General features: G+C 33.1%; 1 protein-coding gene and 1 long non-coding RNA gene across 11 annotated transcripts; both read left to right on the plus strand.

The window, feature by feature from the left end:
• The first annotated feature begins 467 nt into the window (after window positions 1–467).
• Window positions 468–6661, plus strand: LOC101264216 (2-oxoglutarate-Fe(II) type oxidoreductase hxnY). Of its 10 annotated transcripts, none has more exons than XM_004239216.5 (12): window positions 468–765; window positions 2229–2339; window positions 3237–3432; window positions 4038–4136; window positions 4247–4298; window positions 4449–4570; window positions 4652–4752; window positions 4834–4892; window positions 5156–5212; window positions 5422–5467; window positions 5766–5845; window positions 6076–6661. In XM_004239216.5, exons 2-12 carry the CDS (start codon window positions 2241–2243, stop codon window positions 6152–6154), a joined length of 990 nt encoding a protein of 329 aa, XP_004239264.2. In that variant the 5' UTR covers window positions 468–765; window positions 2229–2240; the 3' UTR covers window positions 6155–6661. The 10 variants fall into 10 exon arrangements, with proteins under 10 accessions (XP_004239264.2, XP_010321053.2, XP_019069659.2 ...); XM_010322751.4 differs by having other exon boundaries at window positions 524–765; window positions 2233–2339; XM_019214114.3 differs by having other exon boundaries at window positions 584–765; window positions 4236–4298.
• Window positions 6662–7097: 436 nt separating this feature from the next.
• LOC138348538 (uncharacterized) lies at window positions 7098–21455 on the plus strand. Its single transcript, XR_011221214.1, has 2 exons — window positions 7098–7331; window positions 20793–21455. It is a non-coding gene; the product is annotated as an uncharacterized lncRNA (long non-coding RNA).
• The last annotated feature ends 505 nt before the right edge of the window (window positions 21456–21960 follow it).

Here is a 21960-nt window from a genome sequence, read left to right on the forward strand (position 1 = left end):
TCTTTTATTAATAATTATTTGAGTTTCTTATTCTTATTTTCTTTCTTTTATTCCTTAGTGTAAAAAAAATTTAACTTATTTTTTTTGTCTATATTGTATTAATTTTTGTATTCGAAAAAAAATATTTGGTCATCTACAATAAGTTTTATAAGAATATTAGTGAAACATAAATAAATTTGATTATCAAAATAATAATTCTAAATTAGTCGTTAAAAAAAAATCAAACGGATATGTTTGACGAGAATTAAATTTACTCATAAAGGATTATATTTTTAAAATTAGATTAAAATTATTTTTTTCATTTCTATTAGAAAATATATATATATATATATATATATATATATATATATATATATATATATATATATATATATATATATATGAGTCATTTGCATATAAATTGAGATATATATAAGCCACTTCCTTCCTATATATATATATATGAGTCATTGCATATAAATTGAGATATATATAAGCCACTTCCTTCCTATATATATATATATATGAGTCATTTGCATATAAATTGAGATATATATAAGCCACTTCCTTCCTATATATATATATATATATATATGAGTCATTTGCATATAAATTGAGATATATATAAGCCACTTCCTTCCTTACATGAGCTTCAAATAAAAAAGTTTGGGGCATATTATTAAAAATAAGAAATATATTTGTGTCTTAGAGATTCTTCGAGACATTGGGTGGTAAGAGATTCTTTGGGGCCCATTGTTCTCTCCGTGAATCCTTGTTTATGGTGGAGTAAGTTATATATAATTTCCCCTTTTGTTTGTTAATTTGTCTTGTGTTAGCTGCTACTTGTGCCCTCGATCTTTCACTTATTTCTGTATATATACATACATGTATGGATTTTTATGTATGAAATCACTGATTTTTGTTATTTCTTGTACATGTTGTTTCCATTGATGAAATATGGATGGATATGATCCAAATGTTTGTTTACAATAATTGATAGGTAATTTTTATTAATTAATGATTATAAAGCTAACCTTCTTACCAGCTTGAGCATATGCTGCGTTTCCTTGTCCATCCATGTCTGATAACTACTTTTCTTGGATTCTTCCTTCTGGGGGGACATTATATTCCAGACTACCTTTCACCTTAGGTTTGGTGGCTTTCTGAATTGGTATATATAACTCTTCCCACCCACTCTACTATTCAATTGGTATATATAACTCTTCCCACCCACTCTACTATTCAATTGGTATATATAACTCTTCCCACCCACTCTACTATTCCAAACCATACATCAATTAATCACTGATACTACATGTATAAACAATCCAAAAGATTCACTAGTGATGATATCCACCTCTTGTTGACTACCAATTATTGCTTGTGATTTGTAAACCCTATCAATTAGCTTGGATAAACATAACCATGATAATCTATCATAACTATTTTCCACATCTAACTTCATAACCACATTAGTGGTCTTGGTTCTTAATATGATTTGTTGACACTTCTTCCCTTCACTAATCCAGCTCGATATTATTCTCTAATTCAGTCTCAAACTGTACCTCATGCACCTTATAACATCTTGCACTCTTTCTATTTCCTGCAATATATTCTTACTGCATTGGGTCAGCGCTCTTGTGTGTGATCCAGTTGGTCTTCCTTCACTATGTCTAGGAAAGTTTCATTCTTAATAGGAGTGTTATTTCTAGAATAAGATATCAAAGGGGGGCATACTTCTAATCAAGTGAGTAATGTCAACTACTCTCAAGTAATTGGTTGCTCAAACATCTTTCGGAAATACAATCCTCATTGATCTGACCATTGCACCATGCTCCCCTTGAAGCCTGACTCATCTACTTCAACATGCTCTATACATTCTTGTATCTCCTCAACCCCAACAGTTAATCAACCATGTTTTTATTCAAGTGATGTAATAACATCAAACTCCAAAGACGTGCAATCATCCAAATCAAAAACTTTGAGATGGTTTACATAAAGGAAGAAGAGAGTTCTCAAAAGTATTCTATTGTCCCGTTTTATTTTATGTCTAAGTGTTAAAAAGAAAATCAAAAGATTTTTCTAACTTAAATCTTGATATGCCATAATTGTTTGAAATTGTAAAATCATATTATCAAGTTTAAAATAAAATCACATTGGCAAGTCCATTAGCACATTAGTGAAGCCTTCGGAGTTAAAACCGAGGAAAGAAGAGAAGAAAACTAATTGTTGATTTCATGAATAATAAGGCAGGAAGGAACATGAAGAATGATGGAATTGATTCTGCCAACATTTCTGCTTTACACTGTATCGATCTCTCCAGCCCTGACATTCATACCTCTGTTTCTCTCCTCAAACAGGTACCTCTCTCTCTCTCTCTCTTATATGTATACAGAGGCGGTTCCACATACAAAATTAGGGGTACATGTGCACCCCTTAACTTTGGAAAAAATCACGTGTATAACAGAAACTAGCAATATATATTATGCATTTGTATGTATTCATGTGTGTTTAATGAAGAAGAGTTATGATCTTTATTGGCTATTTATCGAGGCTGATGGTAGCATCTGTAAAAGAACAACTTACCATATAATGTTTGAGGAGAATGAATGAGCTGTGTTGTGAAATTCACCTGAATTAGATACAAAGAGTCTAGGTTCCCTTCTTTTTATATAAAAACACCATTTTCCGAATAGTCTATATTTTTTAGGAGATTTAATCTGTTGGACAAATTGAAATTTCTGTTAAAACATGGAATCAACAATTATTTTGAAGCCCTCTCTTTGTCCGTTACTTACTTTGATGAACATGTTTTAAGCTAACTACATGTCGACCGTCTAACCAGAGCATGTGGTCACTCGTTCCTCACTTGTTTGGACGAGCTTCAGATTGGATTCAACACTAGCTCTTTCCGGCCTTCACTAGCTCTTTGCTTGCTTTTCAACTAACTACTGTTCGCAGTGGAAGTGCTCTTAATCATCTCATTTTTGTCCTGTCAAAACCTTTCAACATGAAGATTATTTTCTTTCCACCTAGCAGGAAATTACCAAACTGTAAATGATCAAATGTTGTCTCTCAGACAATATTTTCCCAAGTTCCCGCCCCCTGCAAAGGATAGGACCTTTATTAACTACATTTTATAGAATCACCACTATCTCTCCTTTTTTGGTCACATTTCCTTTCTTTCATCTTCATTTGTTTTCCATTGAGATATCTTATTGCTCCATTAGCTCATATGTGTTTGCTATTGGTCACAGGCTTGCTTAGATTCAGGATTTTTCTATGTTGTCAATCATGGTATTATCCAGGAGTTTATGGATGAGGTTTTCGCTCAAAGCAAAAAGCTCTTTGATCTTCCTTTGGAAGAGAAGATGAAGCTTCTTAGAAATGAAAAACATCGGGGCTACACTCCTAGTCTAGATGAACATTTGGATCCTGACAATCAAATAAATGGTATGTATCTATCATCTCTCTTGTTCATTTTATTGTTGGATTAGAGTTAGAGGGGATATTTGCCTTATTACTACCCAATGTTCACTGCACTACCAGTAGGATTAAACTAATTAAGATGCCCAAAATAGATATTCTTACAAACAAAAGATAACAATTCTCACCTAAACACCTACCTGAGAGAGAAAGAGTCAGAGAGAATGCTCATAGGTGTAGGATGGTTAGACTCTGATTCTCTTTACTCTCGCAGTATAAGAAATATAAGTATCTAATCGTAGAACAGTGTGAAAAGCTACTTAAGCAGAGGCTACCAAGTGATTAGTCAAGATAGAGCTCACACAATAGTTGTCTGTATTATCTGAAAATGAGAATAGTGATGCATGCTTTTTATTCATATTGAATGGTATATGGTTTACTATCTTGTGTGAGGTCTTCCCATTACAAAGTTTTTATGTATTATTAATACACCATTTACGGGATTACAGGTAGCTGCATTCACACTGTAATATCTGCATTTGTCTTTTCACTTTCTTTAATAACTGTATGGGAATAACAAGTAGGAAAAAGCTACTTCTTCACTTAGTTGGCTGCTTTTTGATGGGCCTTAGGTGACTATAAGGAGGGATATTACATTGGTGTTGAAGTACCTGAAGATGATCCTGAAGCTCAGAGACCATTTTATGGGTCAAATGTGTGGCCTACTGCAGGTAACTTTCGAGGGGTTTCTAGTCATTTACCTGAGGAATACACCATGACCTTCCTAAACGTCAACATTTTATGAAGCACTTAGAAGTTACATTGGTTAGTATTCTGAAAGGTACCCTGCCTGGATGGAAGGAAACTATGGAGAAGTATCATCAAGAGGCACTGTGAGTTACTGTCTTCCAATCATATTCGTTATATTTTATACGTTCTCATTATCTTGTTAATGAGCATATTGCATTAGATCTTCAAGATTGTCTCATCCGCTGCATTTCTCATTTTCCATCATTTTGCTTCCTTTCTTTGGCCTGCATCAGTGAGGTGACAAAAGCAGTATCAAGGCTCATAGCCCTTGCACTTGATCTTGATGTTGACTTTTTTGATCGGCCAGAGTTTCTTGGCAGACCAATTGCTACTTTGCGCCTACTGCATTATGAAGGTAAATATGGGGAAATATCACCAGAGCCATCATGCTTTTCTATTTGAAGTGAACTGATATTTTGATTTCATGTCAAACTAGGCAAACTTTCTGATCCATCAAATGGAATTTTTGGAGCTGGTGCACATTCTGACTATGGTCTGATAACTCTTTTGGCCACAGATGATGTCTCTGGCCTTCAGGTAAATCATTAAAGTACTTTCAATTTTCTAGATATATTCTTCATTGTTGATGTAGAGCATTAACTCTTAAAAGTCTTTCAGATATGCAAGGATAAGGATGCAAAGCCTCAGATTTGGGAGTATGTGCCACCATTGAAAGGGTGAGACATAATAAGCTTCTTAGTTCTATCCTCTAATATTGTAAGTAGAACACAAGTTATAACTTGGAAGGTCTGATATTGCTTAGAAACATGTCTTTTCCTGCAGTATCCAACAAAGGCAGCATGCCTTTTGTTAACAATATTAACGTCAAGTCTAAATCATCTACAAAGTGAAATAGAAGTTTCTGCCCTCTATAATCTAATGGACAAATTAGTTTGCAGCAGAAATTATGGGGATATTGTGATTGACATTCTACTTACAGTGCTTTTGTAGTGAATCTTGGTGATATGCTTGAGCGCTGGAGCAATGGTGTTTTCAGGTAATATATAATCGTTCTGCATGTTGAGAATTTAAGTAGATCAGAAGTCTGGCAATATTGGTTTCACTATCTTTCTAAAAGTACCATATAATCCCCCGTCCCCAAATCTTTTGGCAATTTTTTCTAATATCACTAAGTTCCTTCGTTTCTAAAAATTACGCTAATCGCACTATTTTTCTTGTCAGCTAACTTTTTGCTCTTCTGTTCAGATCAACACTGCATCGGGTCCTTGCAAATGGTCAAGAAAGATTTTCTGTAAGCCCTTGAATGGTTTTTGGATGCTTTCATATTGAAATATTATAAATGGCGTAATCATTTAAAGAGAATTGTTCAATTTTACTATCAAACCTTTTAGAAGAGTACTTATTAACCCCGGAAAGAAATGTCTTTAGAATGTTATAGTATAATGTATTTGTCTAATTATATAAGTGAAGGGAAGGAGATCTTTCATGGTCACTATATGTGATATAACTTGTTCAAAAGAAAGAAGATAATTAGCTCTTATGGAAATGGGAGAACAAATGATTTTGTCACTCTTCTTCATGTTGTGCAGATTGCATATTTTATGGAGCCAAGTCACGACTGTCTTGTTGAATGCTTGCCAACCTGCCAATCAAAAGTCAACCCACCGAGGCAAGTAATATATGCCTAAATGCGGCACAAAACTAAGCTATCGTTTGCTCATACATTTCTAAATAGTTTTGGAAAATTATATCTGATGAAGTTTGAACGTGTATTTGTCCGTAGTTTTTGAAAACATATTTCATTGGTTTTTTAAAAATATGAGATTTGCTTGTTAGAAATCCTTTATGTCCTCAGTACTTTTGCTTAATGAAGTTGTTGTCTGGTTGCTGTTCTATCAGGTATCCTCCAATCAAATGCGAGACGTACTTGCTCCAACGTTACAAAGACACTCATGCTGATAGAAATTCTTACAAATGAGATTCTTGGTAACTGGTAAAATACAAATGGCGCCGCACATTTCTTGCACATATTATAATGGCGAATAATGTTGGACTGGCTTGTGGTTTAATCTGTATCTGCAGTTACTTGAGAATGTGTGTGATAGAATAATTGTATAATGGTTTATAGTTTGAATATTCACCATGTAGGTAGTAGTACATTTATACAACTTTGCTTACTTTTGCTATCCACTCATCCACTTTTTAGTTTTTAGTTTTAGAAGAATGAGTCTTTCCTATATGCAATGATGAAGATGGAGTACTTGGGATCAACAAAATTCTAAAACTACGGAACCCAACTGGTTTCTACCGGGAGAACAAGATCCAGAGCAATGACTCCAACAGTTTGGATTGAAAATGGGAGTGATACTGTTGAAGAATGTCAAGGACATGTGTAGATTTTCTAGGGTTTGAAAAATGAAACTTCAGATTAATTCTCTTAATATCCATTCAAAAATGAAGTTTTAGAATTTTCTGTTATCATAAATGGTCTTTCTATTTTTGCTCCTTTATTTCTATCTAATTTTTTATATGATTTTACCATAGTTGTCAATTGTCGTATTCTAAATACAAAATACGAGTAAAGAAAAAACTCGAAAATATTTTTAAGTATTAAAGAAATATGGCTATTGAACCATTTAAATTGACCTTCCTTTCTTTTTATCAGAATGACTCATCGAAAAATTTTTACTCAAGCCATATCTATTAGAAATATCGTTTGTATTAGTTGAGTGACTTTGTATTTGAAATGACGATAGTAAGTGGCTCTATAGATGAAGTAATAATGGTACAACGACTCACTTGCTTTGAGATTAATATTGTTAGTTAAATGGACGGATGAACAAGTAACTTAAGTAAATGATAGGTGTTGAATTGTATTTTTGTTTTTCTATAAAACAATGTCCCAGATCACTAATAGTGTTGTCTAGATCACGATACATCATCAAATATCTAAAACAATAGGAAGAATCAGCCCAAGCAACTTACCAACTCTAGGAACATAGATACAACCCTCAATCCTCAAGATGCCCTCTGGATCTAAGGTCACCTTCCTAGCCTCAACGATAAGGACCCTGTCCCGAATCACCTTCAACTGCGAATCCTCAAATTGTTGGGCCAAAATCTGCTCGAGCAAGGACAATCTAGCCTCCACACATGTAAGTACTCTTCCCAACTAAGAAATATCAAGCATAATCATCTAATTGGGTAAGTAATGAATGGCTAAAGTCATAGGTCTCTCCTCCACATCTAGGAAATCCAAACTCTCCATGCTTACCGTCAAAGGCACGATTTGGAGGTCCTTGGTGCCGTGTTGTTTAAGTAAAGCGGGTCGATTGCTTTAATTTTGAGTTATTTATCTTTTTTCGATTTTTATAAACAAATCAATTAAACATGCATGTTGGTAATATTTACTTTTAGATACTAAATAAGTAATTCAATGTTTATTTTTTTTAGGAATTAGTGGCTTTATTCGCTGAAACTTTGAGGAAAAAAAAGAATTTTCATTCTAAAGTTTGAGTTTTTATAAACTATCTAATAGTGTTAACTTAATATATTGAATTTATGCGTTGTTGCAAAATATAACAAAGAGACTACAAATTTTAGCTCAATCTAGCCATCCTACTTACCAAGAACGTTGGTGAAGATCGAAAGAACTTTCAAATTAAAAGAACTCTAATAATAATATTCACTATTTTTACAAACTTATATTTTTTTAAAATTACTATTCAAATATATTCTTAATAATATTTATGTCACGTTCATAATTCAATACTCATTAATTAATAAAAGAATAAACACGAGACACCCATATCAAAAGATTAATAATTGGTGAAAGAAAAAGTAAAGAAACTTAAGAATTAATTATGGTGAATAAGAATCAATTAGAATTAATAAAAAATACTAATAAATAAATAAGAATGAACGGAAGTAAAAAAAGAAAAAGAAAAGCTTCACACATTAATAAAAATGACAAAAAAAAGAGAAAAAAAAGAAAGAAAGAAAAAGGTGAATAAAAATGACCCAAAAAAAAGGAAAAAAGAGAAAGAAAAAGCTTCACTTCCAAAAAAAATTAATGTCGCAGACGAGGTTCAATGCCACACTAGATATGTGGCACATGACCTACTTTGCCAATTAAACTATTTACCATACTGTTTAGTGGGTGGCAAAGAAACTATATATTAACTTTCTTATACAAATATACATGTATATACAAAGTTTTTTCTGAGATCAGTCGGTGTCGTGGCATCCCCACGAGCACCCATAGATCCGCCCCTACAGTTACCGTCTTGCAACTCTAAAAGTATGTACCACAGTAGTCTTGCTCGGGTGATAGAGTATAGAAACGTCGTAGTCCTTTTGTAACTCAATTTACTTGTCTATCTCATATTAAGGTACCTTGCTGAAGATATAAGAAAGGCTACGATAATTGGTGAATACATCAAAGAGAACTCCATAAAAAGTGGTGCCACCAAATCTTCAACTCGAAGACTACTAGCACTAGCTCCATGTCATGAGTGACTTAATTCTTCTCATTAAGGTTCACCTGCCTGAAAATATAATTAATTAATAACTCTACCATGTTGCATCAAGACACAACCTAGGCCAACATCAAAAGCATCAGAGTCGATGAGAGACGAAGATCGAACCTGTGAAAATAGCATATCTAATGTATCCGCCTCCAGCCTCCCTAGAAAAACATACATATAATTGCATCCACCTCAACCATCCGATTTTTCTGCACATGACCACCTCTAGTACCTTGGGGACCACTTCTAATCGACTGAACCAGAGCCCTGGGGCCTAAACTTGCTGGCCTTACCTTCTATGATGCTGAGTGTAGGGCACTCTTGAGAAAAGTGACCTATTACACCACACTCGCAATAACCTCTAATAGAACTGCCCCTCTGAGATGTTTTGACTGAACCTGACCGGACACCATACCTAAATACCTTGGTTGTGCACTCTGAGAAGTCTAAACACTACTAAAAAAAGGCCAAAAATAGACCTAGAAAAGAGACCTCACGAGGTCTCTTTTCGGGAAAAAGAGACCTCAACGGTAGGTCAGTAAAATGCAGGTCACTTTTTTACAGACACCTCATAAGGTCGCCAAACGGAGACCTCACGAGGTCACCAACAAATTATCTGATTTTTTTAAAAAAAAGAGACCTCATGAGGTCACTACTATATTATTTAATTTAATTTTATATTTTTTATATAGAGACCTAATGAGGTCACAATTTTATTATATTATTTAATTTTATATTTTAATAAAGAGATCTCATTAGGTTGCTAAGATATTATTTAATTTAATTTTATATTATTTTAAAGGAGAGACCTCATAAGGTCTCTTTTCTGCATTTATTTTTAGAGACCTCGTGAGGTCTCTATAATGAAATTTACGGAAAATATAATGCAGAAAAGAGACCTCATGAGGTCTCTTTTCTTTATTTATAAAATATAAAATGTTAATTAGAGACCTGATGAGGTCTCTATTATGAAATATCTGAAAAAATTAATGCAAAAGAGAGACCTCATGAGGTCTCTTTTCTGCATTTATAAAATAGAAAATGTTAAATAGAGACCTCATGAGGTCTCTATTATGAAATATCTAATAAATAAATGCAAAAGAGAGACCGCATGAGGTCTCTATTATGAAATATCTGGAAAATTAATGCAAAAAAGAGACCTCATGAGGTCTCTTTTTCTGGAAAAAACTGGCAGAAAATTACTATTTCTGCGCCTTCTCATCACTTGTCATTTTAATTCAGTACCCAAATCAAACTCAAAGAGCTTCAAAAAATCAATTGAAGCAATACATTTACTAAATATTCTCTTATCAACTCAATTGCAACTCACTTCAACATAATTATATATTAAACAAAAACCATGATATACATAAGTTATATAATACATTGCAACGTTATCATGTATTCACAAAACAAATAATTCCCATCACAAAATTATAAAGTTAACAAAATGATCCATAAGTTAACTATCACAAGTCTAAACTTCACTAATGTGATAGTGTGTTTGCCACATAATCATCACTTTCTTCATCACTACTAGTCTCATGGGTCATATTTCTTTTGTTGACCATACATTGGATATTAAGTAGGTAGAGATTGAGGAGGTCGAGGAGGGAAAGTGACATCACCAGAACAAGGGGGAATCCCTCCTGAAGCAAGTAATGCATCGAATTGAGCCTTAAGACCCACAAACTGTAATTCCAACCGCCTTTCCCTAGCCCGTGATTCTTAGGATTGGCTAGATAGCTCAACAATCTTTTTCTCCATAGCCAAATTTTTCTTCGTCGATTCATCATGATTTGAACTATTTAGGCCTTCAAACTCAGAAGAAAATTCACGAAAGGTTTTATGCGGCATTCCATATGCATACCCATATCTACTCGGCCCACAAGTCAAGTCTAACCAAACTCTATCATCCTGTTCTTGAGTAAGTGGCATACCTCGATTTTCTTCCGGCAGAGTTTGTTCTAAATCCTCCAAAGCTTGAAGATATCGATTCCAAAATTGAATGTTATCATATGAGAATATAAATTTAGAAAATAAGTAATTATTTTTTAAAATTAGAGGCTTACATAGGTCATTTCAGCTCGCGGTTCAACCCACACGTCTGGATTTTCAGGATTTTTCTTCTTTTTAATGTGTGTTGCCTTAAATGCCTCAGCTTGAGTTATCGGTCTTCCTAGTTCCTTTTCCTACATAAAATAATAAAGTTATAATCAAGAGTAATTAAATATTAATACATAAAATATATAAACACAAAGAAAATGATACACACCAATTTCCTCCTAACACTTCCTTGACTTTGAGCCCCACTTGTGTGTAGAGAACCACCCTTAGTAGATGATCTTGCATTTTACCGATGTCACTCATCTGATTAAATCCTGGATCATATTTCCAATGCACGAGTAATTTTGCCCAATCCTCCGGTAGAACCCAGCTAGGTTTGTTATTATCTCTACGAGCTTTATTAAACAAACTAGCAAGAGTATGCGTAGCTTTCTTGTGAAAGTTTACACAAATTTTGGCCTCATGTTCCGGACGCCAAGCACATTTTTTACCCAATCTAATGTTACGTGGTTCAGCTGAAAATTGTGGATATGTTTTATCAAAATGCTTCCAAGCCTCTCCATCGGATGGATGACACATAACTCCAGGTGGTCTTCTATGTTCATGGTGCCATCTCATATGAGGAGCAGATCTTAGACGCATACAACCTCTTTAACCTTGGTATAAGAGGTAAGTAATGCATTGCCTTAATAGGAACTTTCTTCCCACTAGCTGTCTGTTTATGACGACATTTTCCACAAAACTTACACGATTCTAGATCAATATCATCCTTATAGTATAACATGCAACCATTTTCACAACAATGAATTCTCATCGATGACATTCCTAACTTTGATACCAACCTCTTTGCCTTATAGAAATTATCAGGTATCTCTAGATTTGGGTCAACTAAATCATGAATAAGGTCAATCACAGAGTCCATTGCCCCTTGAGGAACATTCCAATCTGATTTGATACTTAATAATCTAACCGCAATAGACAACTGTGAGTGTGGACTCCCCTCATATAAAGGCCGACTAGCAGATTCCAATTGTTCAAAGAAAATTTTACATTCAACATTAGGAGCTTCTTCACCTTGATTAGCAAAATCAAAATTAGAATGCACACCAAAAGCATCTTGAACCATGTCATCAATTCTATAATTTTGTGCATTAGAATTCACATTGCTACTACTTTCTCCAGACACATAATGTTGGAATACATCAAATTTATTATCAATTTCTCCATGACTAGTCCACACAGTGTATTCTTTTTTAAACCCATTTCGATAGATATGAAGCTCAACAACATCTGGTTTTTCATAATTCAAACATTGACATTTATTACAAGGACACTTAATCATACCACTATGTTGAAAAGGATCTAATGTCTTTGCATACTCCACAAAACCAATGACACCTTCTACAAATTCAGGTCTTAGCCCCATTCGACCAAAATTAGTCATATTATACATCCAACTACGATCCATCTACATAAGAATCATAAATTAAATTTGTCAAGCACTACATTATGTAATAATTTACTGAAAACAAATTTTAACAAGTTTAACTTACCAAATAACTTAACAAATTTCTAAGTTTAATTAGTTTAGTTTTACCTTAATACTAACACAATAGTTACAAATTTAACTTATTAACCAACTTAACAAATTTCTAAGTCTAATTAGTCTAGTTTTAACTAAATTTTAATACTATAGTAACAAGTTTAACTTATTAACCAACTTAACAAATTTCTAAATCTAATTAGTTTAGTTTTAACTTAATTCAAACACTATAGTCACAACTTTAACTTATAAACCAACTTAACAAAATTTTAAGTCTAATTAGTTTAGTTTTGACTTAATTCCAACACTATAGTAACCAATGTAACGTATTAACCAACTTAAGAACTTTCTAATTCTAACTAGTTTATTTTTAACTTAATTTCTTATACTATTGTAACAAGTTTAACTTACCAAATAACTTAACAAATTTCTAAGTTTAATTAGTTTAGTTTAACTTAATACTAACACGATAGTTACAAACTTAACAAATAATTATTTCTAAAATTTAAAGCTAAGTGTCAACACTAGATGGACACAAATTGATTTTCAAAAGAAAATCAATTTTGTCATCAATAGGATTAACTAGTGTTGGTACTTATGCTTAACAAATAATTATTTCTAAAATTTAAAGCTAAGTGTCAACACTAGATGGACACAAATTGATTTTCAAAGAAAATCAATTTTGTCATCAATAGGATTAACTAGTGTTGGTTCTTAAGCTTAACAAATAATTATTTCTAAATTTAAAGCTAAGTGTCAACACTAGATGGACACAAATTGATTTTCAAAAGAAAATCAATTTTGTCATCAATAGGATCAACTAGTGTTTGGTACTTATGCTTAACAAATAATTATTTCTAAAATTTAAAGGTAAGTGTCAACACTAGATGGACACAAATTGATTTTCAAAGAAAATCAATTTTGTCATCAATAGGATCAACTAGTGTTGATACTTAAGCTTAACAAACAAATTTTTCAGTAATTGGAGCAACTTGAAAGCCATATCTCAAATTCATAAATACAAATGTTAACTTCAAACTCAAGAACACAAAAAGGGGCAGTACAAGAATGTGGAATCAATTGAAAACCAACAACAGAGACATCTAAAGCCCTTCAACACTTTCTGATTTTCAGCAATTGATGAACCATCTGAAACTAAACTTGTAACACACAAAGATTGAACCTTTCTGTTTCTTCGTCCCTTCAACAACCAAGAAAATCCCAATCCCACTTGTCTTTCTACCCTCAAGAAAAATGTTAACACTAGAACTAACTTATTTTCAAAGAATTAATTTGTTCAAAAAGTTTACCTAGAGTCAAAGGGGAACGCTGCTGCTGAGGCGACTGCAAATGGCGGAGATGGAGGCGGCGCGACCTCCACCTGCTGAAGCACGACTGCAAATGGCGGAGATCTGGCGGCGGAGATGGAGATGGAGATGGAGAAGATGACGACAGATAGAGGAGACGGAGAAGACAACGGCGGAGAGGAACGATGAGAGAGAGACGATACAGAGAGAGAGAGGGTCGACGAGAAAGAGAGACGATACAGAGAGAGGGTCGACGAGAAAGAGAGAGGGAAGAAAGCGAGCTATTTTAATTTTGGCTAGGTTTATTGTTTTGTTTAAGAGACCTCATGAGGTCTCTAATTTTATGAGAATTAGATTAAAAATTTAAATTTTTTAAATAAGTCAGGTAAAAAAAATATTCATTAAATTGACCTCACGAGGTCTCTCCTACATTAAAAAAAATTAAAAGATATTAATTTAAATAGAGACCTCATGAGGTCTCTTATTATTGAACTATTTTTGAGGTCTCCATTTCTAGGTCTCTTTTTGGCCTTTTTTTAGTAGTGAATTCATCAGATTGTTACCACTTGTGCCATCATTTATAATCTATAGGACTGTCTAAACCGGCATACTAAGACTAGAATTGTTGTAGATAACCTCGACCTTAGAACCCTTTTCCAGGAGACTGGGACCTGTTGAAACCACTCTGACAATGGGGCCTCTTGTTGATTCCCTCAATGATGCGTACATGGTAAACTATATGTAGAAATGAACAACCTAAAGCCATTATTTGCTTTGTCTCCAAACACTACTAGAAAAGTACAAATTACTTGGGGATTTATTTACAAATTATATATGAGAATTCACAGGTAACGTTACCTGTGAATTTTCTTACCAAAAATTTTAAAAGGTAAAACTTCCTAGGTAATTATAACCCGCATATTTTATAATCTCCAAATAAATCATATAGGGATTTTCAAAATCGCAATGTAAATTAGTTACGAATTTTCTTGCAAAATTATTAAAGTTTTCATGTGTTATAAAACCATTGAATTGTGGATGTTTCTTTTCATCATCAACATAACGTAATGAACCTATTTGTTGCTCCCTAGTATACACGCAAGTGTACGTGGTTGCGCAAGTAAAAGAATATCTTTTTGAAATGAGTTATCGTTCTCAAGGGACTTATGATCAACTTATATTCACACTCAAATTCACAATTAAAGAGAAAATAACTACTTCACAGATTGAATGTTTTATGGTTAGCTAAGACTATTATGGATTGAATTTGAAGTAAACAATAGTGAACAACTTTAATGTAATGTTTCAGGCAAGATCAAAAGCAATTTCAGAATTACAACATATAACGAATGTCATGCATCATAATATCGGCTTAGAACTACTTCAATTGTCAAATTACTGGCTTATAGGGTTGATTGTATGATCCGGGTTAACCACTTCTCGTCACCTACCCCAGTTAACTATCTCACTATATCGTTGATCAGGGATAAATAAACTAACTGGCAAACATTTATATTTCATCCCATTTCGCAACCAAGCAAGGTGTTCGTCTTTTGGGCGTCACTCCTGAACACTAATCTCCTCAATTAAATGGGTGGACCGAGCTCTCTAAATTCTCTGGTCTATCTAATCTCTCCTATAGTCAATTCAAGATTTAGACACTAGATTTATCCCTAGATGGTAGTCAAGAAATAGTAAAACAAGAATATAAAAGTAATTTGAATTGACAACCGAAGATTAATTAATAAAGCTTCAAATACTCAACAATCAATACGTAGTTGCAGCCCCAGAACTAGGGCGTTTAGCTAGTCATGCTCATAATAATCAAGAAAATGTAATTTTTCATAAACAAATCCGTAAAATAGAAGAGTTACGATGGCAGCCCTAGGATCTATTTATAGTAGTGATAGAGTTCAACAAAAATCCTATTCAAATTAGAACTCGTAGTTAATGTTTAAAATTTGGAAAAGTCAGAATTTGCTTGGGGCAGCGTGCCTCCATCGCGCCCAGAACATTCTGGTACTCAAGTAATGCTTGGCGCGGTGCGCCATCATCGCGTCCGGACACATTCTCTGAGCGTATAGCCTTCGCGCACCGCGCCTCAACAATAGTTCTAAGCGACAAGCCCTGGCGCGGCACGCCTGCCAGTGCGCCTCGCCTAGGTGCTTCCACACTCTGTCATTTTTTCCACTTCCGTCTATTTTCCTTGTTTTTCTTCGCTCTAGCTCCAATTTTTTTGAGAATTCTTGAAATTACTGATCATGTGTGTAAGTTGTTAATCAACCCAATCAACCACAAAATGAAGCTAATAACTAAAGATTGTCTTTTAACAACACTAAAACATGGACAACTATCAACTACTTAGGCATATAAATATGCCTGAGATCACTATTTAATGTAAGTATTAAAGTTGCACTAATATATTTTGTTAAAAGATGTAAATTTATGTTTTTTAAATCCTATAAAAGCTATCTTTTACCCTTGTGAAATAAACAATTGAATAGATTTATACTTTTCATCACTATTTTGTCTCCCTATATTATTTACTATTCTTATATTTTTCTCTTGTTTTACAACATGTTATCATCATGAGTCTCTAACCATCTGAGAATTACTTAATTCAGAATTATTTTTTCCCCTAAAAGTTAATCAATTTTTCGTTAGAGTCAGGTATACAAATAAATGTTTATAACATCTACAATAGGACATGCATAAATCTTTGATATGCAATTTAATTAAAGCGTTTATGACTTGATTGGGTATTATTATGATACTTTACTAAGCATAATTGTCACGATTTGAGAGTATACCCTAGAAGATATGGTATTCTCAAATCGTGGCACGGCGTACTTGACCTCTCAGAGGTCTTGTACAAGCCTTTGACATTATTCATTGCATATATGTATAAAAAGTAGTGCAAAATTAAAAATTTTCATACAAAATAGTAATACTTCAAAATATCGCTTTTTATAGAAAATCATAAATAAAGTCTAAGTCTCAGAGTCGCCATCTTAGACACACGAATATCTTGGGTCACGACCCATACATCAATATATAGAAACATCTAAGTCTATTACTATACTTTTAACAAAGAAAACTAAACATAGTGACGTCCTCGAATCAATTGAGGACACTACCCCAAATTTGCTTGAATGAATACTAATCCAAGATCCACTTCAAAGACTCCTCTCAAATGCCACCTATACCTTTAGAGATAATATAAAATATATGGAATTAGTACATTAGAATGCACCAAGTATGGTATAATGCAATAAAATCATGCTAAAAGGACATTTGTATAAAATATGCTCTTTTTAAGTAAAACTTCATGAAACAAGTATAAGAGTCACTTACAAGTCTACATAAGAATATATAAGTCACATTCCACAATATAACATCAAGATCACTTCAAATCACATAAACATGAGACACTCCTACCAAAGGTTATTCTAAGGCTCACTTGAGTGAGTTAGAAGTGACCGCCCATACAAACCTTTCGCACACACCTAAGTGATCCTAAAGATTACCTAAGATAAGATTATTCCCATTTCATATATTTAACTCCCTACCTAGAATTACTCTAAGACTCACCTATGTAAGACATGAAGAGAACACCCATACACCTTCTCCAAGCCTACCTAAGCAATCCTTAAACTTACTTTAGATAAGTACCTTTTCATTAACATGCATTTAACTAAATCATTAGGTTCATTAAACCATTTAAGAGACATTCAACACTTAAAGACTTTCACATATTGGTATCGGAGAAGACCTAGGGAACCTACATACTAACATCTTCAAAACCTACTCATGAAATGTCTAGATAGCGTCTCATTCCACTACCTAAACTTTGTAGTACTTCTCCAACACTAGCATGTATCCCACATGATAAGAATAGGCAATAACCAACATTGTATATACTAGCTAGGTATGGAATCCAGAGTCAATCCTACTCCGATGGAGGGTGTTATACTTGCCAATGGTAGAACTAAGACACATCCCATGTAGGCACATGATTAAGGAATATCAAGAGTTTCTTTGTACTCTAGTATCATCTTAAATAGAGATACTCCCCAAGCATACTAACTCGGTGCTAGCCTTTGTTCTCATAGAATACTTCAATCTAAGGAGTATATGAATAGGTAATATATAGAAGTCACAACCACTTCATAATACACCTCACCAAAGGGGTCCACTAAGGCTGCCGCTCAATGGTCAAATAGAATATCTCAATGAATTTATTAAGGATGATTTCATGTCGTTCCAGCAAACCAATCCCTAAGTCCATCACTTACACAAGAAGGATAACTTTATGGCTTTCAACTTCAAGAATATCATAACCTTCTATCTACGTTGAAGGTTCCACATAAATGACCATCTGAACAATGTTCAAGGTCACATTTCAATCATACATACACATTCATGACAAAGGTTCTTTAGCCTACTAAGTCAAGGATCATATTCACATTCTTCATGTATAAAGTAAGGGACATAGATCTACCAAAACAAGACACACTTCATTATCATCTTATCACATGTACAATATCATTCAAGTAACACATGGGATCAACTTAGTATGGTTTCAAGTCACCCTACACACACTTCTATAGAAACATCAAGATAACATCATAATGTTCATATAGTCAACTAGGAAGATTCACACTTCATCATCAAGTATACACATATAGGCATCACTATAGTCTATCATGATCACATATAATCAATTCGAAGAACACATACTTTGACTTCACATATACACGTAAGTCATATAGACCTTCACAATGATCACATATCCAAGTTAGAACATGATAATGTTATTATTCATAAAGTAACGCCGACAAGGCCACATTCTTTCACAATTCATAGCAGATAAGCACCGCCACCATAAGTGGACCATACCAAACATCACTATTGAAATACCTATACTACACAATATAGAGAAGGTTAGGTCAACATACCACCATTCCATTCACTAAAACTCCAATCCATAGTCAATTTAATCCATAAAGGCTCTTACCAATAGTCATGATCACCAATTCAACCCAATAATCACAATATACAATTAATCCAACAAGACCCAATAAGAAAATCATCAAATTAGGACATCCTATATACAATTCTACCATAATTTGTACATATTTCAATAGCCCAACATATTCTAAATAAAAATTCAATACAATTGGGCATGATCAAATCACCCATAATATAGTCAAAATTAGGATTTCATGATTTGCATGGGTTAATAATAAATTTGAACTAAAATCATTCAATTAACATCAATTATATCAGAAATCATTGATTCAAATTATTTTATGCACAAACCCATGGCTAGAAATCAAAATAAAAGAATTCCTATTTTTGATCATCTTTGAAAACCATTGAAATTGACTCCTTGAAGAAATAGGATTCAAGGATGAAACACCATACCTTAATTTTGAATAAAAGTCCACTAAATTGATGAAGAAAACTTGGAAAATATGTCTTCTTCCTTGGAGCTTCAAATCTTCATCAATGGAGTTTTTTAGAGAGAAAGAATGGAGAGCTTTTATTTTGGACTTGAGGATTTTAATTTGAATGGTGAATTAGGGTTTAAAAGGTTCAATAACTGCCTATAATTAGTCCCAAAAATACCCCTGTACTTATAAGACCTTTTAACCAAGTCAAACTCAACTTAAAATTTTGGAGTTATTGTAGGAAAACAAGTCCGTGATGCGAAGCTACTCCCACACGATTCTTATAAATAATTTTTGAAACAATAGAGTTCGCCTTGTGTCCTCGACTTAGACCAAAATTTGGCCCCTCATGAACCAAGTCCGCGACACGGGCTGGTCCCTCCATGTGTAATTTGTTGTAGCCTTGGGCAGATTGCTAGCCCAAGGTTCGGTCCTCCTGAAGGACCTCTATGTCTGTCCTTGGGGAGTCGTGCCCAAGTATTTCAACCCTAAAAAAGTTCATCTAGAAATTAGGAACCTCTACTATCAATTTAGACTCCAAAAAATACGTGAAATATGCTAAGACACACTAGATCACAGAAGCACGTCTTAAAGCTAATCTTTCGAACATCATGGTCGTTTGACCTCCAAACATCACCAAACTTTAGACATTTCCTCAAAACATCAATCTTAACCATTTTAAGACTTCAAAACCTCATTACACACATTTTAGGCTCTAGCTTCACCTAATTCGTTTTAGAGGTGTTACAAATAATAATCAATATGTTTCAGGTTTATATTGTTATGTTGTTTATATGCCACTAACTTATAACTCTAAATTAATGACTAAGTAATTAATATGATTTCATGCTCGTTAAAATAATTGTAAGTATTTTCTTATATTTATGATAATTATTAGTGTATCATAAAGAATAATAGCATTATATTAAATAAATTGAAAATCTTACAGAATTTTGGCGTTAATAACTATTGAAGCTAGTAATAAATATTGTAAAATAAGAATATATATATATATATATAAACTACATAATAATATTTCATGTTCGTGCATATAATGTATTTTGTACGAATTCTTAACCATTTAAAATATTAATATCTCTTTTATTATAAAGAAATCAAATCATGTTATTAACTCAACTATTTTATGATAGTTTTCACCTTGAAGAATTTGTCAAAGCTTGCATTTATGGCATTTAACATTTCTGAAAAGAATTATTTGTTGAGGATACTCAATGCTGAAATTCATCTTACTGCTATGGGTCGTGGTGATTGTGTAATCGAAGGAAATAAGGCATCAAGTCAGAATAAAATGAAATTATGATTTTTCTTTGTCATCATCACGATGAAAGCCTTAAGGTTGAATATTTAACAGTGAAAGATTCACTTGAACTATGGATATTTATTGAAAGAAAGGTATGACCATGTCAAGACAAGGTATTTGAAAGGACTCATTATGAGTGGATGCACTTAAGATTTCAAGATTATAAAACTGTAATTGAGTATAACTTTATTGTATTTAGATTCACTTCCTGATTAAAATTATGTGGAGAAGTTATAAAAGATGAGGATATGTTAGAATAGATACTAACTACTTTCCATGTCTCCAATATGATATTACAACAACAATACCGTGAAGACAATTTTAAAAAATAATTTGATTTAGTCGCATGTCTTCTGGTGGTTGAGCAACATACTAACCTTTTAATAAAAAATCATAAAGCTCATTCCGTTGGAAGTGCTCCATTACCGAAGGCACGCAGGGCAAAAACACATAGCCAGTATGAAATACGACAAAATAATTGGAGTCATGAAAATGTGTGTCGGCATGCCAAGGGCAAAGGTTATATAATAATCGTCAAGGTGGTGGTCATAACAAAGGAAATGACTATATGTGTTCTCAAAATAATCCTTCTAAAGGAAAGGTCTATCATTGCCATCGTTGAGGTCTAAAAGGTCATTGAAAAAATAAATCTCCAATGAATGTTGGGCACCTGAGCATTTTGTCAGTCTTTATCAAAATTCATTCAATATAAAAAAGAAAAAAAGATGGTGTCTCTTCTTATAATGTTCAGGTGGAGTCACATTTGACTCTCAAGGATGATGCTCAAGCAGGATTTTCTCAAAAATTTGATGAGAATGTTGATACAAATTTGGTATTGAAAGATGATGCTTTTGATAGGCTTGATGATATTACTCATCTAGAAGCTAAGAACTTCTTTGGGGACCGCAACTGAAGACTGATAACTGAACTGAGAAATGAATAATGTTATTATTTTTAATGTATTACTTAAAGTTCATGTACTTAAATTTTCTTTACTTAAGTTTCGTACTTCTTATTATGTATGTTTATTTTTATGAAGATAAAAAAAATTCTCAATCTTCAGTTGGATCCAAGATGAATAATGGAGATATATACCTTCTAGTAGAGCTGTCAATATGGGCTAACCCATACATGTTTTGACATTTTATGGGTTAGACCGTGCTAGCCCATTTTCGGTGCGGCCAGAAAACGGCCGGCCCAACCCACAAGTACGTGTTACATGCTTGCCGGGCCAGTCCACTTTTTTTTAAAAAAATATTTTTTTAATGATCTATTATATAAATTATAAATTATAATGTAAAAATATTATCATAAATATCGACAAAACAATATTACATAATATTAATGTTACTATTTGTTAATCAAATCCACAAATAAAATTATCTTTATAAAATATTTATTAAGTTTTTTTTCAAGTAAAAGTATAAGTATCTAAATAGAAATATTAAGCTATTTTTTTTTGAGTTTGGACTCTCTTTAATATTAAATTTTAATATTATATTATAATTTTTGATTATTTTTTATTAGCCCACAGGCCGGCCCTACAAATATTTCTCAAGCCCTACAA

Source organism: Solanum lycopersicum, chromosome 5, assembly GCF_036512215.1.
Source record: "Solanum lycopersicum chromosome 5, SLM_r2.1".
NCBI classification, from domain to species: Eukaryota; Viridiplantae; Streptophyta; class Magnoliopsida; order Solanales; family Solanaceae; genus Solanum; species Solanum lycopersicum.